The following is a 24,129-nucleotide window of genomic DNA, read 5'->3' as shown; positions in this document are numbered from 1 at the left end:
CTGGAACCTGTTTGAGTTTCTGTGTCTCCCTTTATCTCTGGCCCTCCCCTGCTCTGTCCCTCTCTCTCAAAAGTAACAAACATTAAAAAAAAATTTTTTTAATAAATAAATAAAAACTTAAAAAAGCTGGGGGTGGGGGCACGCCTGGGTGGCTCAGTCAGTTAGGCGTCTGACCATGATCTCATGGTACTGAGTACAAGACCCTGAACTGACGGCATGGAACCTGCTTGGGATTCTCTCTCTTTGCCCTTCCCCTGGTCATGTCCTCAATCTCTCTCTCTCTCTCTCTCTCTCAAAATCAATAAATAAAAACTTAAAATTATGTTAGTACTGCAATCACAGGCTCAAATGGAGGTGTGAAGAAGTACAGGGCACCAACCCCAGGCAAATATCAGAATCTTACATAAGTAGCTGAGGGAGAGGCCAATCCCCAGGGGCAGCTCAGAGAATAGCTTCCCATGAGCCAGGGACTCCAACGTCCCTCAAGAACAAGGACACTGCGTTTCCTGCTCAGCCGGGGCAACAAAGTACCATCCTCTGTGTGTGACAGTAAGAAGAAGAGAAGGTTGCATTCCTTCTTAGTCAAGCCCATCCAAAACTTCTCAGGACCAGGCCATGAATGTCTGCACCCTCATGCTCTGGTTTTCTTCTGGGCTACAGGGAACTCAGGGGGAATCCGCTTTTCCCAACGTTCTGTCTGTTGCCCACCCACCCAACTCCGATTCCCTGCCTTCCACCCTGGAACAATCTCCAAGCCCAGCCCCAGCTGACACCAGCAATGCCTCTCTTGTCCAGTTGCCTGACCTCACTGTGGCCTCCCACAAAGGGATATTGCAGGACCTGGTGGCAGCTCCAGACACTATGTGACTTGCTTAGGCACCAACTTTCCCAGTGATTATCAAATCAGAATCACAAATTGAGAAACCACTTCAATGAGTTTTCTAGGCCTCTGACCAAATTCCAAACCAAACACTCCCCAGAAAAACCAGCATCACTGGCCTTCCAGGGGTTCATGACCAACCCGTTCAGTGGCAACCTCTGCCTGCCAGGGGCCCAAATCACTTGGCTGTGTGTGTCTCATTTGAATCTAGGGCCACAACAGCAAGAAAACAACTGAAATGGGTGCACCAAGGGGGCTCGAGGCAACATCGTCCAGAAATCTAATTAACATTTGCATCTAGCTAGAGAGCGCCCTGGCTTGAAAAAGGTCAAGTTTCTTGAAGACTCTATTTGCCAATATAATTTAATTGTTAAGACTAACACCCTAACATTTAATTAGGGTGCCAGTGTGAAAAAATTAAAACGAGATTACGATTAAATGCTAATTAAGCAGAAGATGAAATGTGGGGAAGATTTCACAGCCCTGATAATTTGCATATCTTATTAGCAAGCAGTAAGGCAGCTGATACAAGAACACAAACTCAGGCAGTGGGTGCTTCTGTGCTGTCTGTCCTTCACAAGTCCCCCTTTGCTGGCTTGGGTCTTTCCCAGCTAAGGCCTCTTACGAGCCCAGCAGGGCTGGAGCTGGGCTATTCCCCTCTGGGCCCCAGGACAGGACCTGGTGGGGTGAATGGAACCCATAGTCAGCTCGTCACTGCCTCCAAATTCTCCTGATCCAGGTAAGCCAAGTGGTATAGGTCGAAGCCCTGTCACTCCAATGCCATGGGGAGCCTCCCACCCAGAGGGCGTATCACCTTGCTCCAGAAATCAACCCTTCACTACAGTCACTAAGTGCCCCTCCAAAAAGGCACGGGTAAGCCTGAAACCTTTTGCAGTTCTCTCATCCTGTGCTATAGTATAAGCATCATCTCTTTCAGGATTCCTTTCCCTGATCACCTTGACTCAGGGAGCACCAACTGCCCCACAGAGCCATGTTCCACCCTGTTATCCTGCCTCTCGTCCCAGCACTTAACACCCCCACAATTAACTGGTGTGCTCCTGTGGTTTGTTTGTTGCCATCTCCCCTGCCAAAGCAGTCCTGTGTTCTGCTATGTTCTCAGTGCCTGGCATAAAGACTGCCACCTAGCAGGTGTTTAGTAAATAGTGATGAAATGAATGAATGAAAGAATGAATGAATGGCCCTCTCTGGGGAATTATCTGAGGAGTCTGAGACCCCCAGCTGGCTCCTTGGCAGAGCTTTTTTTTTTTTTTTTAACGTTTTTTATTTTTGAGACAGAGAGAGACAGAGCACGAACGGGGGAGGGGCAGAGAGAGAGAGGGAGACACAGAATCAGAAGCAGGCTCCAGGCTCTGTGCCATCAGCCCAGAGCCCTACGTGGGGCTCGAACTCACGGACCGCAAGATCGTGACCTGAGCTGAAGTCGGACGCATAACCGACTGAGCCACCCAGGCGCCCCTTGGCAGAGCTTTTTGAACACGCACTAACAGGGTGAGATACCTCACGGATATATGCAGAGTTGAAATCCCCAAGCAGGGCTCAAAGCCTAAGGACCAGCACACTACCCAAGCTGGAGTCTGGGAAGCCAGAATGTCAAGCCACACCAGCAGGGGAGAGGTGGCCCTGAGGTAGGAACAGGAGTGGCACTGGAACTCTGCAGGAAGGGATCCCAGGCTCAACTGGATCAGAGATTCAGGAGGGAGGGAGAAAGGGGGAGAGAGAGAGAGAGAGAGAAAGAGAGAGGGACTAGCCCCAAGACAGTTCCAAGTTTCATCCTAGGTCACTTAGGTAGCAGGCGGCAGACTGGACACAGTGGTCCTTTTGGGCAGGGGACTGATGGAAATTCAGGCAGGGGAGCAATATCCTAATAGTAGCAGCCAGCACTTAAGGAGCACTGGGTATTCAGCACCAGTCTAAAGGCAGTTCTTCAATTAATTTGAGTCCTTACACTAACTCTGTGAGGTAGATGCTACCATCATCCCTATTCTGAAACTAAAGTTAGTTAAATAACCTACACAAGGTCCTATATGCTGCAAGTGGCACAGGATCCTAGCCCATGAGCCACCCAACACCCCCCACAGCCCCTCTGCCCCTTCTGGCCACTTGCTCATTACCTGCACAGAAGCCAAATCAGATAGCTTCCCCAAACGCTGGACTATGTAAATTAGATGGTGGTCTTTGCAAACTCCAAGCCCTTGAATGGCCTTCCACTGTTCCCTCAGGCTGAGCTGTAGGGCCTACCAGGCCCTGTGGCCACACAAATACACTTCAGTCTCCTGAGCACTTTTCACTCTTGGCACATGGGAGGACCCTGCTGGGACGCTCTTGTCTCTTGCCAAAGTGGGGCTGGCCTGTTTCATCTTGGAGGTCTCAGACGGGTCCACATGTGCTCTGGGAAACCTTCCCGGATCCCAGGCTGGGTTCTGGGCTTCCTGTGAACTCCCACAGGTCCTGTATTGGAATCCCCTGGTTTCCTACTCCATAGCCCCCACATGAAGGAAGTGAGTTCAGTGAGGTCCAGCTGGGTCACAGGCTGGGGCCCAACAGTGTACATAGGGCCTAGCACATGTGAGGTGCCAACAAAGGCTGAATGACTCAAAAGCCTTTCACGAATCTACCACCACTTTCTTGGGTTACTGCCCAAGGCTACATATAAGCTGGGCACCTTGGTACTCTGTACCTTCCAAAGGAGCCTCTGTGCATTTATATAAAACCTGCCCACAAATATGGCAACCCAACTATCACCCAAACATCCTTTTTGTTCTAAACAGGATTGAAAGAAGCTCAATTACTCTCCTAAAATGCCTTTGAATTATTTATGAAAACTAAATAAAGAATAAAATGGACGCTGATGAACTGGAGGCCTTGTCATGGCGAGAAAGTTGGAAGTTGGAAAACAGCAATTTTCCAAGAATGTGAATGTTTACTATTTTTTCTCTTATGGCAGAAAATGACAAATTGTCTTTAAAGGTCTGCTGCCTAGCAACCAAGTTCTGAGCTGCCTGGGAGATGTTAATTGTAGCTTCTTCAAACAGTATGAAGAATGGTTAAAGGTCTAAAACTTCAAACAGTATGAAGAATGTTTAATAACCAGTCTGAATGCCAAAGTGCCAACATGGCTCTGGAGGGAGCCGAAGACCGTGTTCTCCCCAGATCTAGCAACAATGCACATGGCCTTGAACTCCATTTCCTTTTCCTGAGACTGAAGACTACAGCCACTGAGCCATCTGTCTGGTTTTCCACACCTACTTCCCCAGGAAGAACCCCAAACAGACTCTGCCAGAAACCATCAGTGGAGTCTGGTACGACCTCCTGAAGCAAAGACAGTGACAACAGGCAACTTTCACTATGCTATGCACAGAGCTCTCGTATTTCGTATGTGATCACAAGACTTGTGGATGTTATTTGAATATTTCACCCTGGGACCTTGGCCTGTTTCCTTTTCTCAAGGGGGAATTATTGTATCAGACAGTATTTCAGACCAAGAGACATCAAGAGGAAGTTCAGTTACTTAAGGAAAGGTTCCAGCACTTGTCATAATTATAATATATGATTATTTGTGTAATAATTTGTTTAATGTCCATCTCCTCTAGTAATTAAGCTGAGAAAAGCAGAGACTGCATGTGTCTGGTTTATCATGGTGCCTCTCTACAGCACAGTGCCTGGCATGCACCAGGTACTCAAGAAATGGGGTACAACAGGGCACCTGGATGGCTCAGCCAGTTAAGCATCTGACTTTGGCTCAGGACATGAAATCACAGTTTGCAAGCTCAAGCCCTGCACTGGGTGAGCCCCACTTCTCTCTCTCTCTCTCTCTCTCTCACTCCACCCTCACTCATTTGCCCCCTCTCTCTCTCAAAAAAAAAAAAAAACAAGAAAAAGAAAATGAAAAAGAAATGGTTTACAACAAATGAATGAATGAATGAATGAACCCCAGGATTTGTCTAAGTATGATTAAACTCTGAAGCTTCCTGTCCTGCCTAGTAGGGAGAGTGGAGGCAGGGGGCTGAACTGAAAGGTCCCTCCAGGTGGACTTTAGGAACTGGTCTTGGTCACTGTCCCAAAGCCAATGAAAACAGCTTTGGCCAAGAGTGCCTGCCTCTCCTTGACCTCTGCCCACATTAGGAGTAAAGGTAGGAGTGGCACCCTCCTCCTAATCTCCCCCAAAATGGAGGGTCTGTCTTGAAAAAGCCAAGTGAAATTACCACCAAATACCTCGTTTTGTTTATTTATTTAATGTTTGTTTATTTTTGAGGGGGAGAGAGAGAGAGAGAGAGAGAGAGAATGCAAGCAGGGGAAGGACAGAGAGAGAGGGAGACAGAATCCAAAGCAGGCTCCAGGCTCTGAACTGTCAGCACAGAGCCTGACACAGGGTTCAAACTCATGGACTGCGAGATCATGACCTGAGGTGAAGTTGGATACTTAACTGACTGAGCCACCCAGGCACCCTCCAAATACCTCATTTTAAATCACAATTGCTTTTTCTGAGCACTTCATCTCTTTAGAAACAATAGCTTATGTTGAAAAGTCATTGTCCTGTTAAAACAAGGTGCATGCTAAATGCTTTTTGTACGTGATATATACATACACATACATACACACACACACACACACACACACACACACACACACACACGCTTAACCTCACCTAATTCATATTACCCCCATTTTACAGACAGAGAAAACTGAGACTCAAAGAAGTAAACCACTCATTTGAGGCCTGCATTGTACTTTAATCACTGCAATACTGCCAAGGAACCAGCCAGATATTTCTTCTTTTAAGAACTTTTTCTTTGGGAATGCAAGCTGGTGCAGCCACTCTGGAAAACAGTGTGGAGGTTCCTCAAAAAACTAAAAATAGAAGTACCCTATGACCCAGCAATTGCACTACTAGGCATTTATCCACGGGATACAGGTGTGCTGTGTCGAAGGGACACATGCACCCCCATGTTTATAGCAGCACTATCAACAATAGCCAAAGTATGGAAAGAGCCCAAATGTCCATCGATGCATGAATGGATAAAGAAGATGTGATATATATATATATACAATGGAGTATTACTCGGCAATCAAAAAGAACGACATCTTGCCATCTGCAACTACGTGGATGGAACTAGAGGGTATTATGCTAAGTGAAATTAGTCAGAGAAAGACAAAAATCATATGACTTCACTCATATGAGGACTTTAAGAGACAAACAGATGAACATAAGGGAAGGGAAGCAAAAATAGTATAAAAACAGGGAGGGGGACAAAACAGAAGAGACTCATAAATATGGAGAACAAACTGAGGATTACTGGTTGGGTTGTGGGAGGGGGGATGGGCTAAATGGGTAACAGGCATTAAGGAATCCACCCCTGAAATCATTGTTGCACTATATGCTAACTAATTTGGATGTAAATTTTAAAAAATAAAATTAAAAATAATTAATTAATTAATTAATTAATTTTAAAAAAAAAAGAAAATGCTCTAAGAAAAGAGAGGCCAGGGCCTAGAGTCAGAAAGAAGACCAGTTCATAGGCTGAGGGGATTGTTAAGACTCTTTGGGTCAGTTTATTTGATCAGAACCCTTTGCTTATAAACCTGAAGTTCCTAATAATACAGATAATACTTTGATATTGAAGAAGCATATGCATGTGTTTTGATCTTCAATAACTTTTCTTCTTGTGCTAGACTAGATGATATAAAATGTAGTCAAGTGGTAATTAGTGATAATACTGATAATAGTAGGTAACGTTATATGAGGTTTTTGCAATGAAAATTTTTTAGACTACTTTTACAGTGAAGTTTTGAGATTAATTGATGAGGGTATTTCCTTGGCCTTACTACTTTTTTGGGAATTTTTGTTTGAATTTTTATCAATTAAATATTTTTATTAGTGTGTAGTTTAATTCCTTTATAGGTGTCATTGAGATAAATAGGATACTTTTATATGAGAAAAAAAAAGAACTCTTTCTTGGGCTGGAACACGATAAAAATATCTCAAGCCAAGAACAAACTTAAATTAGGCATAAAACATCAGAGAAGCACTCTGAGCATAGCCACACTCTGCCCAGTCCCATCCAAGCTACCACTAGGTTAATTTGGTCAGACACTTCTCCCCCCTCCTCTCTCTCTGTCTCTGTCTCTCTCACACACACCCTCTTTCTCTTTCACAAGGATAACAGCACTTCCTGCTCTTTAAAGAATTTATTACACACATTTCTTTTGCAAGAGAAGCCCCAGAGGCCAGGAGGAATTTCCAGCTGGTGGGAGCAGTCGTGTTTCCAACTATACTAGCAGTGGATTCTGCCCCCCACCCCAGAGGAAGGCGGTGAGAGTCTCAGAAAGTAGGCACTTAACCCAGTGGAAGGGCTCCCCTTTATCGCCCGCCTGGCTGCCTTACTGCCTCATGGGGCGGCAGAGGAGCCGCTGGCTATAAACATAGCTTAAGACCACAGGGCAAACATGAAACCTTTTTCGATTTCTCCTGTTTGACCTCTCAAGATTATGGGCATTTTGTTACAATATATGCCATCACTGTTTTAATATAAAATCTGTCATTTCAAACACCTGCATAGCACCTGTACTCCAGGAAAACATCTTATTTATCCTGTGGTTTTGCATCTCAGCAACACATTCTGGCTACCCGTGCCTTCACCCAAGGTAGAAGGGTCCCATTTTTAGAAACAACAGGTCAAGCCAATAAGCTTCATCCTTGCTCTTCACTTGCTGCTTTTTCGGAAGGGGTGGGGGAGACTTCTATAGGAACTTTCACGGACACTGGTTCTGGCAGACACCTCAGTGGTGACAGAAACTGTTCACAAGAATCACTTTTTTCTGGCATGCCCCTTCTTCCCCTAGGGCAAGAAGCTGAGCATTGGTGAAGGGCCCCTGTGGAACCCGCAGAGAGGCCCTATTCTCTCCTCTAGGGATATACTGATTTGTCACCAGGGCCTGCAAAGGAAGCTGACGGTCAGGTCCCAATTCCTACCTACCCTGTTCTGGGACCATCAAGGCTTTGACCCCAGGGAGGCCAGTTTTACCTCCAGTTATTTCTGGGATCTCCTCCACCTTCAGGCTTCAGAGGCCTCAGCAAAGGACAGTCCTATCTACTGAACAGAAACTCCATGACAGGGCTCTACAGATAACGACTTGCAGGCTCAGGGAGATAGAGTCACTTGCCCAAAGTCACAGAGCTCCTCAGTGGCAAAGCTGGCTGCACCTCCCATAACGGACACTTTCCTGTGTAGCACCTGCATCCTGCTGCCAGTCAAAGGACCAGTTCCCCGGGGACAGGGCCTGCATTTTCTGTACCCCTAGCACTCAGCTGGGCCTATCAGGCGTTCTCAAGTGCTTGCTGAGTTTAATCATTATCAGTAGCTCTTGGGTCCTGGAGACCCATGTCCCTGCCCACTGGCTGATTTCCGGGGACTCAGACTTCCTGAAAACCCTGTCTGGGGGGGAAACCCCACCACTCGGCCTGCCCTTCCTTCTACCTTTCTGCCCAGGCCTGAGGAAGACACAGCCTCAAACAGCAGCCTCCAACCCAGGGGGCTGGCCTCATTTCTCCTCCAGAACTCCTTCACAGCTCGGCCAGGGCGATGGAAACCTGTCTGTCCCCCTGGCCACTATGTGAGTAGGGGTCAGCTGGGGGCCTGCCCTCAACCACACTCCCTGCTTTTGCTTAGTTCACTGAAACAGGCTGGAAAGCCTCCTCTTCCTCCTTTAACCTCAGGGTCCTTCCAGGAAGGATCAAGCCAGGACCTCCTGTCTTAGTAAATTAAGGAGAAAGGTCTGTGGCAGTAGACCAACAAAAGGGCTTTAAAAAAGAACAGATACTTGGGACTACACTCCAGGCCATTTAAGTCAGAATTCCTGGGGGTGAGGTGGGATGGGGGCCCGGTATTAGTATTTAAAAGAATAATCTATGGGATTCCATCAGATTCTCAGAAATAGGTCCCACAAAGTGTTAAGCACCAATAATGGTTATACCATCTGGTCAGACAAGCCAGGCCAGAAATCCAAGGCCTCAGCATGGTTTATACACTAGTACCACCTTCCCAGGGCAGGCTAATCCCTTCTACTCCTTCAGGACTTAAGCCTTAAGCGACAAATCTCAGCTTTGTTGGGATCCTATAGGCAGACAGAACAGAGGAAGGGGGCAGCCTGTGTCCTTGGGGTCAACACTACCTTTTCCTTCTACTACCAAAGGGGCCAACTTCAGACTTGGTTCACTTTCACCAAAAATCCAGCCTCTCAAGAATCCCGGGGCCTGTCCCTTCACCTCCAGTACTGAGACCTGTACTTCCCCCCCCCCACCCCCCACTCTGGCTGAGGGAGGCCACCCACTGGTTACAGGCCAGAGGGGAAGCTGGGTCTCAAGGCCTCAGCCCTGTCCAGGGTCCTGACTCCTGATCCGAACACTTTTTTCTGCCCTACAGCACCTTACTCCAGTGTAGATGGGGCTCTGAGATTTATACCTTCGGGTGCACTGGGAAGTGCAGCCCCTGGAAGGTCATCACAGGGCCAGTCGTCCATCTGGCATAAACCCAAGCCCAGCCCTTTCTGTGGCTTTTGGCTTAACTAGGTGTTGGTACTGCTGCTATGCTATATACTCCTGGCCCTCAAATCCCCCATGCCATCACTGTCCACATTCAGAGATGAAGAGACAAAGGGAACCAAGGGTTCCCCACCAGGGAGGGGAATGTACCATGCACATCAATTTGCAAACACTGTAGCTGGGACCGTGGGCCAGACTGACAACTACGCCACAGGTGTCTTACTTTAGAGTACTGGAGAGTTGGGACTCCCAGATCCCCTTTCACCAGGGCGACCAAAGCCCTTGGTCCCCAGGCCCAGGAGACTCTAAAGGCCCGCCTCTCCAACCCATTCACAGAAAGAGAGGGGAACAGCCCAGAGAGGAGATTTAGTGTTAACGTTATCTGCCGCCAAATCGTTGCTTTTCATCTCTGCCTTCTCATGAGCCAAATAATTTGGAAGCTTTAATTGATGGTTTCCTCTCGGCCCCACGATCACTTGGAATTTATGCCGGCTATGGCTCAGCCTCCTCACTTAGGGGACAAGGGAAACCTCACGGGCTGCACTCCAGCCTGCTGTGGGAGGAAAAGCTTGTCCTTGGCGACAGTTCAAGGCAGTGAGGACTTCCTCAGCCCTCCTGGAGCCCAGGACTTGAGGGCCTCCTGGAGCCCAGGACTTGAGGGCAGGTGATGCCAGTCAGGCCTCAGAGCTGCCTGCAGAGGCCCCTGGGCTCGAACCCAGAGCCATGCACAACCAGTAGCCAGCAAGGCCTGCTGGCATCAACGGCCTTTTGATGATTTAACTCTATTTTTAGGTGGAGAAAGGTTCAAAGGCTCTGTGCTGGAAAACCCAAGAGGGAGGGGAATTTTCAACCCCATGCAAATCACTCTTTCCCCTCGGCCTTTGCAGACACCTGTTTCCTCCCAGCCCCTGGCCTATCCAGGATAGAGATGGCAGTCCTGCCCCTGGGATTTCTACCCTGAGAAATGGCCCCACCTCCTCCTGGAGCTTGGAGGAAGCAGGGTAGGCAGAGTCTGGGGAACCAGCCAGCCCCAGGAGCTCCCCAGAACTGCCCATCTCTTCTCCAACATTGAGAGCAGGGGCAGGCAAAATCCTCATCTCCAAAATGGGAAGAGAATTCCTGTTTCCTAGGTACTTGGAAGGCACATATAGGTGGCTATTGTTTTACTAATTCAACCATAGCCACTGGGGAGCCCCTGTGGCTCTAAGAAGAGGGTGGGAGGACAGGTGGGGAATAAGGGTGGAGGAGCAGAAAGGCAGCCCCAGAGGCTCCCAGGGCTCTAGAGCACACTCTGCCTCTTATGTCCCAGTGCCCTTGAGCACATCCCATACAGCCACTGAGCAGGGCTAGTCCACGAGGGCACTAAGAATCTCAAAACAGCATCCTCCTGCCCACCTCTTGTTCCAGTCCTCACGGCATTCCTAGAGGTATCTCCTTCCATCTCCACCCCTCTCCCACAGGGCCAAAAGAAGACACTAAGTTAAAGGATGGGGATGGGAGACATCGGGTCTCAACTACCTGCCCTCCCCCGCCAAACATACAAAAGTCCTAGGCTAGGCCAGCTCCAGGACCTGGGGAGTTATTTTTCATATGCAAGGTTCTACAAAAGATGCCTCCACTGCATCCTAGGGGCTGGCTAACTACTGCTGCTCAGGATTGGCCCCCATAGTCATGAATGCCCCTGTGGTTAGTGGGGAGAGAGGACTCCAGACTCAGAACAAAGATACCCTCCCCCACTCCAAGTCAGGAGCTCTGCCTCAAGACTCTAGGCCCTTCTATCCTTGGCACTACTGGCCTCAAGAACATCAAGTCCTGGCTATGCAGATCCTCAATTTCTTTACTGTAAGAGGAGGATTGAGAACCCTAAGTTACTTTTAAGGATTAAAAAAGTCAAGTGTTCAGCCCAGCTCCTGGCTACTCTGTAGGCTACAGAACAATGTCTCTCTTAAGGCCCAGATTCAAACCCCCTGCTTCTTGGGTGTTCAATGCTCTTTCAATTGCGTCTGGGCCAAGGGCATCTGCTGTCCCCAGTGCAATGCACTGAAGACCTGAAAGAGAGTGATGTGGCCCTAGGATGTGATTTGTCAGTGGCCACAAGAAGCAGGATCACGATGGCCCCGCATGTCCAGCACTACCCACCCCTGACACACTTCTCCACAGTTCAAGAAGTCAAACACCTCTACCTGCCACAAGAAACATCCCATGTCAGAGTAAGGAAGACTTAGAATGCAGGTGAAACAGGAAGAATAAGGAGCAGATGACCTAACTGGATAGGTGATCCCGAGGACCACAGCCGTCACCCCTGTATCAGCACATCCCATCACCCTTGGCTTAGCCACCAGAACTCCCAAATCCTACTGCTTCTTTCTCCACTGCTACTACTCAGCTCTCAGCCACCACTGCTTTTCTTCTGGACAAGTGCAAAAGAGTCCTCCTTTCTCCTCACAGCAGTCAGTGGGGCCTTTTATTAAAACATCAGGCTATGTCATTACCCTGCTTATGATCCTTGAAAGGCTTCTCTTCTTGCTCAGCTCACTTGGAACATTTTTACAACATCCTACAAAGCTTGGCATCCACACCCCCTCCTCCCATTCATTCCACTCAACCACTCTGGCCTCGCTCTGGTGACTGGACCCTCTGCCAGGAACGCTCTCTCCCATACATCTGCAGAGTTTTATTCCCTTAACCGTCCACAGGTCTCTTCTCCTGTGGCTTCTCCACCACTGCTTCATCTTTCTCTGGACACCTGTCACTACCCACCTCGGAGGGCTTCTTTTCGTTCTGCCGGGGCCAGCCCGACTTGGTGCTGCTGGGCAGTTTGGAGCATCTTGATGCAGATGTAGCGTGACCTGCAGAGAGAGCACAGCCCATTAGGGGCCCCTGGAAGGCAGGGAACACCACCCACCCACCCACATCCAAGGATAGGAAGCCTGTAAGGAAGGGTCTGGCTTGAATGTTCAGCAGGTGGAAACCTCTGTGAGCACCTGTCCCTGCTCTGGACTTCATCAATGATGAATGCGGACATGAATACTTCCTCCACTCACCAAGCATAAGGGACTTAGGAAATAAAAGGCAGTGGCCAGGACTCAGTATTAGTTTACTGTATGACCCGTGACAAGTTCCTTGCCCTCTTTGGTCCTCTGCTTCCTCCTTGGTGAAGGAGGACCAGAATAAGCCTTCTGTGGCCACTCTTCATTCCTGCCCCAGATTTAGATACTCTGGGATGATGCCCAGTGGATATAAAGAGGGACAAAAGGGAGGTGGGAAGAACGCTACGCTACAAGTAGACCCATTTCCTAACTTGTCACCCTGAGCAAATGACTTACCCTCTTGGAGTCTCAGTTTGCCCTTCTCTAAAATGGGGGGAAAAGGTTGTTGGGAGGATGAAATAGTATTATGCCTGTAAAGTGTCAGTACAGTCCCTGGCACAGACCACTGCCTCCATAAATATTAGCGATTATCATTAGGGTCTAAGACCCTTACTGGACTCAAAGACTGTGACCTCCACCCCAAGGGTCAAAGGAGCAACAGCCATGGGGGTGTACAGTGGTGGGGGCTGGTGGGAAGGGAGTACCCTTGCCCAACTGTGATGCAGCTGCCCAGACAGCCACTCTTGCAGGTGCCTGGCCTTCAAGAGTTCCTTCGTCTGCAATGGAGTTAGAAGCGGAGGATGCGGTTCTTCTTGGCTCTACTGAGACAAGCCACAGGCAGTGTGGTTGTGGCCACAGAGGGCCGGATGCTGTGATCTCCTGCTGCAGGGAAGAAGGGCTGGCCAGGTTAGACACCAGAGCCAAGCTGAGCAAACAGACCCCAAAGGACAGTGAACGAGACCTGGAGGCAGGGAAGGGGCTGGGATGGACTGGCCATCTTGGGTGCATCTATCTTCAGGCTGTTGGGGGGCTGTGAAACTCCAGGAGCTCCAAGGGGCCTTGGAGATCTCCCAAATCCCAGTTGCTCACCACATATGAACAGACTGAGGTTTAGAGCTACAGGGCTCCAGGCCCAGCCTCCCTGGCAGTTAGTTCAGCCTCTTCCTCAGCCTGGGCTCCCACCAGCATGCACTGTTGGTGGGATCTGCCTGGCAGCGTACCTCTCCTACATAGGGCAGAACAGAACTCCTTACTTGGCTATTTCATGCAGGCCCAGGTTCCTGCAGCATCTGGGAAGAGCTGCCTTTTGGTACCAGAGAAAAGCTCTCTCCCTATACAAACCTCCCTTACCTCCCCCAAATTTGAGAAGAGGCTCCCTAAGCTCCCTTTTCTCTTTGACCCCTTTTTCTTTGAGGCTCCCTTGACCCCAGGACATCCAGCTTCCACACCCAGCCCATACACAAGTCTACCTCTGAGATTCTACTGCCAAAATGTCTCATTAACTCTCTCGAAAAGCATTTATTTAACACCTATTATGTGCCGGATCAAGCTGGGGATACAGCAGTGAGCCAAACATAACCCCTCTCATCAAGGAGCTTACGGCTCGTTAGGACATGATATTCATATCGGGTAATTATAATAAAAAGAAACAGGTTTTCTGTCCGTTGTGTAGAGACTTCCTACAGGGCCCTGATTTAACAGAAGGGCCAGAGGGAACGGGAAGTGTTCTGAGGAGCCAGGTGCAGCATATGCAAACACCCAGAGGGGATTTGATCTTTTCCAACCAGATCAAAACACATGGGACTGAGACCTAGGGGATAAAAGGGTACAGGGTGAATAGAACACGAGGCTCTGGAGGCCACAGGGTGTGGAGACTTTCGTAGGAGCACAAGGACCTGGCCTGATTTATGCTTTCGTCAACATGGAGACCATGGGGCAGCCTCCCCCAATCTGGGCCTGTGGGCCTGTTAATTATTTAAATGCTTTCCTTGTAGGAGCCCCAAGCAGGAAGGCCTTACTGTCAGTGGTGTCAGAGTTGTCGCTGCTGATGGAGTATTTTCGCCTCTTCTCTTCCATCTGCAACAAAAGGCAGGCCCCATTACATTTACAGGAGGCACAGGAAATCCTCAATCTCTCAGAAAATTGCCTGATCACCTACCTCCCCATACTCCCCCCTGCTGCAGTGAAGAATGAGAATAGGTGCTGCCGTAGCCTTCTCCCCAGCCATCCTCGCCCTCTCCCCACCCACCCACAGGACTCCTGGGGGTGGGGCAGGGGGCTGCATCTCCCACTTCCTGAGCTCAGAGCCTCAGATGAGCAGGAGTCTGGCCAAAGACGACAGAGGGAGGAGGGCAAGAGGGTCAGCAGCCCCAGAACAATGATTAGGGCCTGCCCAGCCCCAGCTTCCACTCAAGGCAACTCAGGCCTTCCAGAGAATCCACTCCCATCGAGTTATAACTGGTGTTCTGCAGGGTGCCGAGGAGGGGCAGGAAGAGGAAACAAGATTCTTCCAGAGGGACCATTGCCATGTGAGTTTAGAGACAAGCCAGCTCACACAGCACTAAGGGCACATCCTGAGAGTGGTGGCCAGAGGGGTGTGGAAAAGGGGTAGGGGCAGAATGGCTCCAAGTTGGGTCCCTGAGACACACCAGGCCCAGGGTGACTGGTCCTAGGCTGGGCTGCCCTCCCTCCCCCAATGTCCTTCTCCACATTAGAGTTCAAACCAACTTTATCTCAACTATAGTATTTGACTTCAAAGTAAGAAGGGAAGCTCTCCATACTGAGCTCTTTCCTCTACCAACACTACCTCAGCTCGTGTTCCTAACAACCCGGAAGTTGCGAGCTATTGGCTCCCCTTTCTGGAGTGGTGCAGGACCTTGTTGTGCTAGTAACTGGCTGAACTGGGATTTGAATCCACGTGGTCTGATCCCTGAGCCCACACTGAGCTGCCTTTGTGCCCTGTGAGCTCCTGCCTGTTGGGAGTGCTTTCCCACCCACCATTTCCTCGAATCCCGCAGAACCCAGAGTGGCAGAGCTTGCTTTTGACTCCTCTTGGAGGGGAGCACACCAAGTGGCTGGTTCACCTGCCTTGGGTCTCACAGCTAGTCAGTGGCTGGAGTCCTAATGTGAGAAGAGATCTGGGATTCAGGACCCAAAGCATTTTCCACCACATCCCTCTTAGTCTGGAACCTGGGCTGCCTCACTGCCCACAGTAAAGGGCAAGGAGCCAGTGTCAGTAGAGAGAAAACCCCTGCTGCCCAGCCCGGCTGCAGGCCAACCAGGTTCCCCACCTTCCCATGGGCTGCCTGCCACTGCCAACCCCTCCAAGTCTGTTCCTGCCGAGCCCTGGGTTTCCCTTTATCTTACTGTGGCCCTGCAGAGACAAGGGAACATTAGCTCTCCAGGGCAGGGGCATGACTGTCCAGACCTCCGAGCCAGCCAGGACGCTCCTGCCTCAGACCTGACCTTAGTCAGGAGCTTCTCCCCACTCCAGTGTCCAACAGTAGGATCAGGATGACAAAAACATTCACTGGGGCTGCTTGCTGCCAGCTCCAAAGGTGCAGGCAACATGCTCTCCAGAGGGTGCAGAGGTGCAGGGGGGAGGTCTGAGGACACGGGCGGCATGGGTGCCAGGGAGGTTAAATAGCTCAACACTCATTGTGGCAGAAAAAGGGGGATGCCCTGCTACACAGGGACCTCACGAAACCCTCAGAACAGCCCTTCTGTGCCAGTGGGCATGATGACTGCTTCCCTTTTGCAGATGAGGAAAAGGAAGCACAGAGGTTAAGTGACTTTCCTAAGACTGTAAAGCTTGTGAGCACGTGCCCTTGACCTTTAGACTTCAGCCCCATGGCCTGGGTCATGGACTGAATGGGGCAATAATGCTCTGCCACCCACAGCTGTCATCTTTACAGTCCTCCAGGTTCTGAGTGTGACAAGATGACTTCGATAGGGCCCTGACTCTAGCCTGCATCTTGCCAGCCCAGTGCTCTCACAGGTGGGGCAGGGCGAGGAGAAGTGCTATAAACGCAAGCCACCGGTTTTCTCCTGAAGTCTTGCCCATGTCTCTCCACTTCCAGTAAAGAGGGCACTTCCAAGACAGCGTTTCCCAAAGCAGAAAAGCAGAAGCTCTGGATTCAGGGGTGCTGAGTTCAAATCCTAGCTTTACCCCTCAAGAGAACAGAGACCTTGGAAAAGACATACCTCCCAAAGGATAAGGTTCTATCTGGATTTTTACAGAAGTCTCTTGAACTTCAAATGTTGGCAACTGATTCAGAATTTTTAAAAACACTTTGAGACGGCCTAACAAAACACATCCGTGGGCCAGAATCGGCTGGTGAGGATAAATGAGAGCAGCGTAAAACCTTAAGCACAGTGGCTGGCTCTCCATATAAGTGCTAGTCATATCGTGAGAACCCTGGGCCAGGTAAGGGGTCCTCCTACCAATGCCCTGAGGCGCTCCTGTACAGCAAGGAAGGACTCCTATAACAGGACTCTTCGATTGCCAACACCCTTCTCGTGATGCTGTTTCCTGTTGCCCAAGGACCAACAGGTAACCTGCCAGCTTTCAGACCTACACCCCACCCTCAGCCTGCTCCCAGTCCAACCTTCCCTCCGTGAAAACACCCCAGAATTCTTCTGGGTAGGGTGTTATTAAGGGAGATTTTGTGTGGCTTAATTGGAATAATAACTAGGCTTCAGAGGGAAGCTACTTTTTTTGTTAGCGAAGTTCCTTTCCTTTGAACCAAGTCTGTTCCAAAGGCCTCCCTGCCTCAGGTGAACCTCCACTGTTAGTGGCTAATGAAGCTCCAAATGAGGCTTGGGTTTCCCTGTGGGACAGCCTTTTGTCCCTGACTCCCCACCCCCAACTCAGCTAGGAGACAGGGAGGACTCCTTCCCCAAAGCTGAAATCCAGGTGGGGTGTGTGGGGGGCTGCTAACACTTTGGTCTTGGCCTCTGGTTTTCTCTCTCCACTGGCCCCTCCCATCTTTCCCAAAGCAAGGTGGGCTCTGGAAAAACACCCCAGTGTCACAAGGCGTTTGCTTTGGGGGATAAAGGTGACCCCCAGAAAAGGGTCCCCTTTTCCTTCCCTTTGCACCTCCCACACCATCCCCAGCCTGGAGACAGAGAGCAGAAGCTCTCCTTCGGGAGCGTGGGTGTCCTAGAGTTTCCAGAGCCTCTCTGTGCAATCTCTGCCCCCACAGTAGTCCCCTGGCAAGTCCAGGGGGCTCTCTGTCCAGAACATACTGTGAATCCATCCACTTTTCCTCATCTCTGCTGCTACCACACTGGTCCAAACCAGTCTCATCTCTTGCCTGGACTCCTCATTCATCTCCCACCTTCCACTGTTGCTCCCCTCCACCCCTCAATCTAGAATCCACACAGCAGCCAAAATGACCTTTAAAGAAACATAAATCAGATCATGTCATACCCCTATTTAAAATCTTTCAAAGGCTTCCTGCTGATCAAAGGGCAAAATTCAAGCTCTTTACCACAATATCCTACATGATCTGGCCCCTCCCTACCTCAACAAGTTCACATGGACCACTATCCCCTTCCTCACCACTTTCTAGCCACACTGGTCTCCTTTCATTTCCTGAAACAAGCCAAATATTCCATGCTTCAGGACGAGTGCACAAGCTGCGCTCTCTGCTGTAAGGTTCTAGTAGTCTATGCATGTCTGACTTTCTATCCTTCACATTTCAACTTAAAGGTCAAGGAGGTTTATGCCAGTTACCTTATCTAAAGAAAATCCACAACCTGGTTATTCAACATCTTCAGAGCATCCACCATGATTAGTGTCTGTTGAGCTACTTGTTCAATGTCCTCTTTGGAGAAGAGAGGAAGGAGCATGTCTGTCTGGATCTCTGCTGGAGCTCCAGTGCCCGCTCGTGTTATGTCCAGCACACAATAGGGGTTTGATACACAGGGATGCTGAGTGCATTCTTGTCCCCTCCCTGTAGAAGTGTGGGGTGCACAGAGCCCAGCTGGCTGGCCTGCAGCTTGCAGGAACATACACCCCAGGCCAAGATTTCGTCCTGTTTTCACAGCCTGCCTTCCCCATCTTAACCTCACACATTTTCCAGGAGGCTTTATTTGGTTGGGCTCCTGGCTAATGATCAATGTCAACTCAGTAATAGGGCAGCAATTTGGTGGCAGATGTTTTCTTGGCAGCACTAGCCATTGGTCTTAGTGGGGGCCTCGGGTCTGGACTTGAAACACCAATGCCCAATGCCAGCCCCCTTTAAAGACCTCTCCACAAATAAACTCAAATAAACACCCTGGGCCTCCATTAACGCCCTTCCAGCTGACCCTGGGAACAGTGAGCCTTTCAGGCCTGCTAGTGCAGCCGCTCCCTGGGCAGTTAAAACACCCCAACCTGGCCTCCGGCCTCTCCTCTCTGGGGGCCACCAGGCCTGCCCTGCCCGCCACCACACACAGCAGGACTTCTTCTTCCTCCTTAAAAAGGGGGGGAAAACGGCTTTCAAGCAGGCAATTTACCATTCCAGACACAATCTTTCAAAGAGAAACAAAAAGTCTCCCTGTCTGAGGCAGACCGCTTAGGCGTGTGTGTAATAAGATGCTAATACAATTTAATGATATTTCGGCTGGAAAACCTGTCCTCAGAGCCTCCTTGTGTCGGGAAGGCCAGACATTCAGAAAACAAGAGCTGCACACTCTTAAACCAGCTTTAAACGGGGGTCAGAGCCCCAGTCTTTCCTATCTCTCATTAACTTTAATGCCTTCTGAGGGACAGTAATTGCCATTACAAAAAATGATTTTGTACACACAGATCCTCAAACTTGCTTCTCCAAGCAGAGGGGAGCCTGAACCCCCCTCCAACGCTCATCACTGCCCACTTGCAATTCCAAGTGTCCCTGAGGGCACCCAGCTCCCTGGAACACGCTGCCCACACCGACCCTCCAAACCCAGTTCTGGGGACATACCTAGGGGATCCTGGAAGAATGAAAAGGGGCTTTGTCTACTTTGTCCTTCGGCACCTTCTCACCCTACCCTCCACCTCAGAGGGCAATGCTCAGTCCACTTGCTCCCACAGATGGCTGCCCATTGGCAACTGCAGGGTCCTTCTCATCCCTTCTTCAGAGAAGGGAGCTGGCTCTCTGGCCTAGCCTAAAGGGGAGAGATCAAAGGTCAAAGCTGCATTTGGGCCCTCTCCAGATCATTAATAATAATAGTAAAAATGGCTAATGCTAATCAAGTGCTTACCACATGCCTGGCTTTGGGTTTAATCTTCTTTATGCAATATATTGCTTAATCCATACACCAATCATGGGATACAGACTGTTACTAACCCTACTTACAGATGAAGAAAGTGAGGCACAGAGCACTGTTACAGTTGGTGACTGCATAGCTAGCATTCGAACCCAGGCTTTCTGACTCCAGGTGGTATACCATGCGCCCCCGCCCCCCCCCCCCCCCGGGGCTAACCTGCACAGGCCTACAACCCCAGAGTGTGGCTGACGTACTCCAGATTCCTATGGGTTATTTGAGAACCTTCCTGGGTTCCTAAACTTTAAGCCACACGGTCAGGATCCTATGTGGATCTGCACAAAGCAGGCCAGGAATACCTCCTCACAACCTGGTCTTTCCTTGGAGCACCTAAACACAGAACTAACTGTAAGGCCTACAGAGCCTGGTGGATGAGTTGTCAAGAATTTGGACTGGAAGTCACTGAACTGGGTCTTGGGTGTAAGACAACTACCTTCCTGTTACCTGGAACCCCGGTTAACTAGAGCACCCTGCTCCCCGCTGTCCCCCCACCCCCGCCCCCGTCAAGGATGTGGTAGTCAGTGTCGGAGGTCTACCCTCAAGACTCCAGGGTACATCTGGGGGCTGGGACCAGCAATCCCACCTCACCTGTCAATGAAAGGCAAGTGGAAGCTCTCTTGGAATAATGTTACTGGCCATTTAGCCATGAAATTTAGGGAAAGAAAAAGCACGTTGGATGGGAAATGTTCTGGAAACATTTGCTGCATCCTGAGTCCAAACAACTTTGTCCTTAAACACTTCATCTCCAAAAGTGCTGGAGAGACCTTTGGCCAAACAGTTTCAAAACCAATATTCACTGCAAGTCCTGCTGCCTGGGGCGAGGACTTCCCTCTGCGAGGCATTTGCTGTAGAACCAAATGCTTTTCCACTCCAAACAACAGCCAACAGCACTTGGGACAACTGAGAGGGCTCCAGATCAAACAAACATCCCTTTTTTTTCCCCTACCATGCAAACTTTCTCAATAAATTATTCGCCCACTTCGGATCAAAGCCTGTTTTGCAGCCTGTGACCTAAAAAGCAAATAGCATCTCTTAAACATGAAAGCCCTCCTCCCTGCCTGGGTCGGCTTTATTACTCATTCCTTCCCCTTACAGTTATTCTGTTGTTATTTTCCTCCTCTGCTTGTTAGATCGCTTTGCAAGTCCCAACCCGCCTGAGGAAGAAGAGATGGGAGGGATGGTGCGTTCACTTGGGGCCCTAAGGTGAGAGAGGAAGTCAGGGTAGGGGAGAAGCCAGCACCCTGGGAACCCAGGAAACAGGGCCAGGCCCGGTTGGCAGCTCCTTGCATGGCCCTTTTGCCAAATGTCCTACTGGGAATTTTACCAGTGAAGGGAGGGAGTCAATGCCACCGTGAGAGGAGGGACCAGGCGGTGTCCCCGGGACCCTGATTCAGTTTGCAAACATAAACGTTAAGGGGACATCCTGACAGCTAGTTTAGGCTCAAAACTCAGGGCTCCTCCCCCTTCCAACAAAGGCAAGGCGGCAAGCCAGCCGTGCCCTCTTAGTCTCTCCCCAACTCCCTTTAGCGCCACTCTGAGCAAAAACAAGATGCCTCCTGATGACCCCTGCAAACTCAGCCTCTGGGTAAAACTTTATGTCCCGCAGTAGATGAGCGAGGGTTGCTAAAAGCGGGAGCAAGGTTTGGAAATCTGCAGACACCACAGTCGCCGGGTGCACCGTGCCCTTGGCTCAGGGCAAGGGGAAACACTGCCCTTCCCGCCCCCACCAGCCCTGGCATAAGACCTGCAGCCAAGGTGGTTTGGAAAAAAAAAAAAAAAAAAAAAAGCGTCCCGGCCCGCGGCGATGGCCACGGGGATTGGGAGGGGGTGGCGCGCGCCTCCAGCCTGCCCCTGGAGGCAGTCCGCGGGACAGCAGGCTGGAGGCGCGCCGGCGTGATTCCGACCGCGGGAGCCGGGAGGAGGAGCCGGAGGTGGCTGCGGGGGGCTCTGGCCCAGGCAAAGGAAGGGCAAGGGGCGGTTCGGGCCGGGGACTGCGGACTTGACGTCCAGGGCGGGGGAGAGGTCTTTAGGTGAAGCGGGTAAGAGGAGCCGAGCCTCTTAGGAAGTGTGCAGCTCTGGGGGGGGGGGGGGGGGGGGGGGGGGGGGGGGAGACTGGGTGTGTGTGTCGGGGGGGGGGTGTCCTGGGCCTCTGGAAGCCACCGCGAAGCCTTCCTCCCTGTTTCGCAGACATCCCCACCTTCTGATGTAACAGCTACGAATCGCGAGGCTGACCTCTCATCCTTTGGCCTGGAGATGAGAGTGTCTCAGGCCCAGTGATAGGCGGGAAGGGACCGGAGGGAGCCACAAGTCTGCACCCAGGCGGGGAGGAAGCGGGCGGGAGCCGCTCCGCAGGCGCAGGCGAGTGGGTGGGAAGGAGGGAGGGAGAGAGGGAGAGAGGGAGGAAGGAGGTGAGGCCGGGAAGATGCCACTGCCGGGGGCGGGGCGGGGCCCGGGATCCGGGAGAGGGACTGCAGCGGTGTTTGGTGGGGGCTGGGGCTGCAATGTCACTTATTTGAGGGTCAGGTGTGTATGTCCCAGGCTGGGACTGCCACTTGCTTACATCTTCCCAGTACCACCCAGGGCGCAGGGACCGAGGCGGAGGGCAGGGGACTGCAGTACCGTCCCCGAAGCGGGACGCGAACCGGCAGAGTTGGGAGAAGGTAAACAAGGGCCACGCCCCCTGCCGTCGCCCCGCGGGCGCGCACCCGCCGCTCCGGCCGCAGCCGGTACATTTCCACTCTCCCAGCGCTTCTCCCCCGCCGGACTCCCGCGCAGCCCCGGAGGGGGGACTGCCCCCGACCCCAGCCCGCGCCCCGTACGCCGGAACTGCACACCCGGCATACTCACCTGGAAAGGGTGTCCCCCGCCCCTCCAAAACACTGTTTAATTTGTGCAGAGCCTCCGCGCCGGGGAGCTGAGCATGCTGCCCCCGCGTGCAGCGCCCGCGTGCACCCAGCCCGGAGAGGGGGCGACAGGGCGGAGGCGGTGGCCCCCGGAAGGTGTCTGGGACCGGACCGGCTGCACGTGAGCCCAGCGCGGAGTCATGTGCACCGGCTCAGCCCGGTTCGGCGGCCGGACGTGCTGCGTATCAACAAAATGAAACTCAGGGCGACAGGAGGGCAGATAGCTCTGGGTCCTCCGAACCCCCGTCTCCGGCAGAACGACCTCCCCTCCGCTGCGGTCTCCCGCCGCAGCCCCTCCGCGCGGCCGGAGCCCGCGGGGCAAGTTGCAGCCCTGGCGCGCCCCCGCCCGCCCGCGCCCCCTCACCGGCCCGGGGGCGCTTTGCCGCAGTCATTAATAAAGAAGGTCGCCAAGCTCACCCTTCCAAAAGTTGTTGTTGCATGCGCCCCTCTCAGCCTCCCCGCAATGTACTCTTTAAAACACGACTGACCAACATGCGCAATCTCTCTCCCCGGTGCTGTGCATCCCCCCCCACCCCCCCCGCGCCCTGGCTTCCTAGAACAGGCAGCCAGCAGGAGAGAGAGGGAGCGAGCGAGCAAGAGAGAGAGCGCGAGCGAGGGAGCGAGGAGCGCTGGCAGATCTGTTGCAAAAACATAAAATAACGCCGTGGAGATGTGCAGGGCCCATCGCTGGGGGCAGGATCTTACCTTCCTCCGCGGTGCCCTTCTGAGGGGCGCTGCCCTGGACTACGCGCCGCGGCGGGGGCCGGCGCTGGAAGGATGCTCCCGAAACCCGGAGCTCCTGGGGCCGGCGCGGGCGGGCGGGGGGCGCGCATCCATCCGGGGTCGCGGCGAGGGAGGCTGCCGGGCCCTCGGCGTCCCCGGCCCCGCACCCCTGCTGGGGACGGTCAGCCCGCTGGACGTAAGCCCTTGCCGCTAGGAATGGGCACAAAGTAACTCCATGGACGCTACTCACCCCCCTCCCCAAAAAATAGCCTCCAACTGCGATGGCCGCGGTCGGCACCATTCACCAATCCCCCTGTGTATGTTTCTGTTTCTTTTTAAACCAAGACTTCCTTGTGATCTCTTTAGAAAAAAAATGTGTTGGGGTGGGGGTGGGGTGGGGGCGGGCGGGAGGAGCGAGGGAGGGGGAGTAGCCACTTTTTTCTTATTCACTCGGATCTCCACTCCTGACACCCCCCCCCCCATCGCCCGCCCCACCCCCCGCCCGGTTGTTTGGCTCCGGCAGCGGGTCCAGGTAGGGTTGCAGGCCTCGGGGGGGGGGGGGGGGGGGGGGCGGGGAGGGTGCTCTGCCCGGCTGCCCGTCTGCCTGCACCTCGGGCCCAGACTCCCCATGGGCTCTGGGGCGCCCCCAGCCCGCCCTGTCCCCAGGGCCGGGCCCGAGCGGCGGCTGCGCCCGTGCAAGTCCCATCAGGTCTGCTCACACTTCACACACTCACACACATACCCCGCCCCTCCACTCTCTCACACTTTTTGCTCACACCCCGCCCCCTTCGAGCCCCAGACCCGGGCGGCGCCCCCCGCAACCTTAAAAAAAAAAAAAAAGCAAGCTTATACTTAAAAAAATCTTTTGGCGCCATATTAATGACGTACTTAAAATTTGCCATT

The 24,129-nt window shown here is 51.9% G+C and overlaps 1 protein-coding gene across 14 annotated transcripts in view; it reads right to left on the bottom strand.

Annotated features, from left to right (window-relative positions):
* The window catches only part of JADE2 (jade family PHD finger 2), a 132,225-nt gene that overhangs the window by 27,084 nt on the left and 81,012 nt on the right, over positions 1 to 24,129 (bottom strand). For 7 of the 14 annotated variants that reach the window (XM_042935249.1, XM_042935137.1, XM_042935152.1 and 4 more), the window contains 3 exons: positions 19,258 to 19,441; positions 14,329 to 14,386; positions 12,201 to 12,289 (listed from right to left, as the gene is read on the bottom strand). In XM_042935249.1, coding sequence (XP_042791183.1) covers positions 12,201 to 12,289; positions 14,329 to 14,386 — 147 coding nt within the window. In that variant the 5' untranslated portion in view covers positions 19,258 to 19,441. Of the gene's footprint in view, positions 1 to 12,200; positions 12,290 to 14,328; positions 14,387 to 19,257; positions 19,442 to 19,537; positions 19,680 to 22,920; positions 22,995 to 23,208; positions 23,606 to 24,129 lie in introns of those variants that run through there. The other 7 variants (XM_042935222.1, XM_042935241.1, XM_042935176.1 and 4 more) reach the window with 6 other exon arrangements.

This window comes from Panthera leo, chromosome A1 (genome assembly GCF_018350215.1).
Source record: "Panthera leo isolate Ple1 chromosome A1, P.leo_Ple1_pat1.1, whole genome shotgun sequence".
In the NCBI taxonomy this organism is placed as follows: Eukaryota; Metazoa; Chordata; class Mammalia; order Carnivora; family Felidae; genus Panthera; species Panthera leo.
Note: the sequence above shows the minus strand (reverse complement) of the source record. Positions and strands in the feature narration are given on the sequence as shown.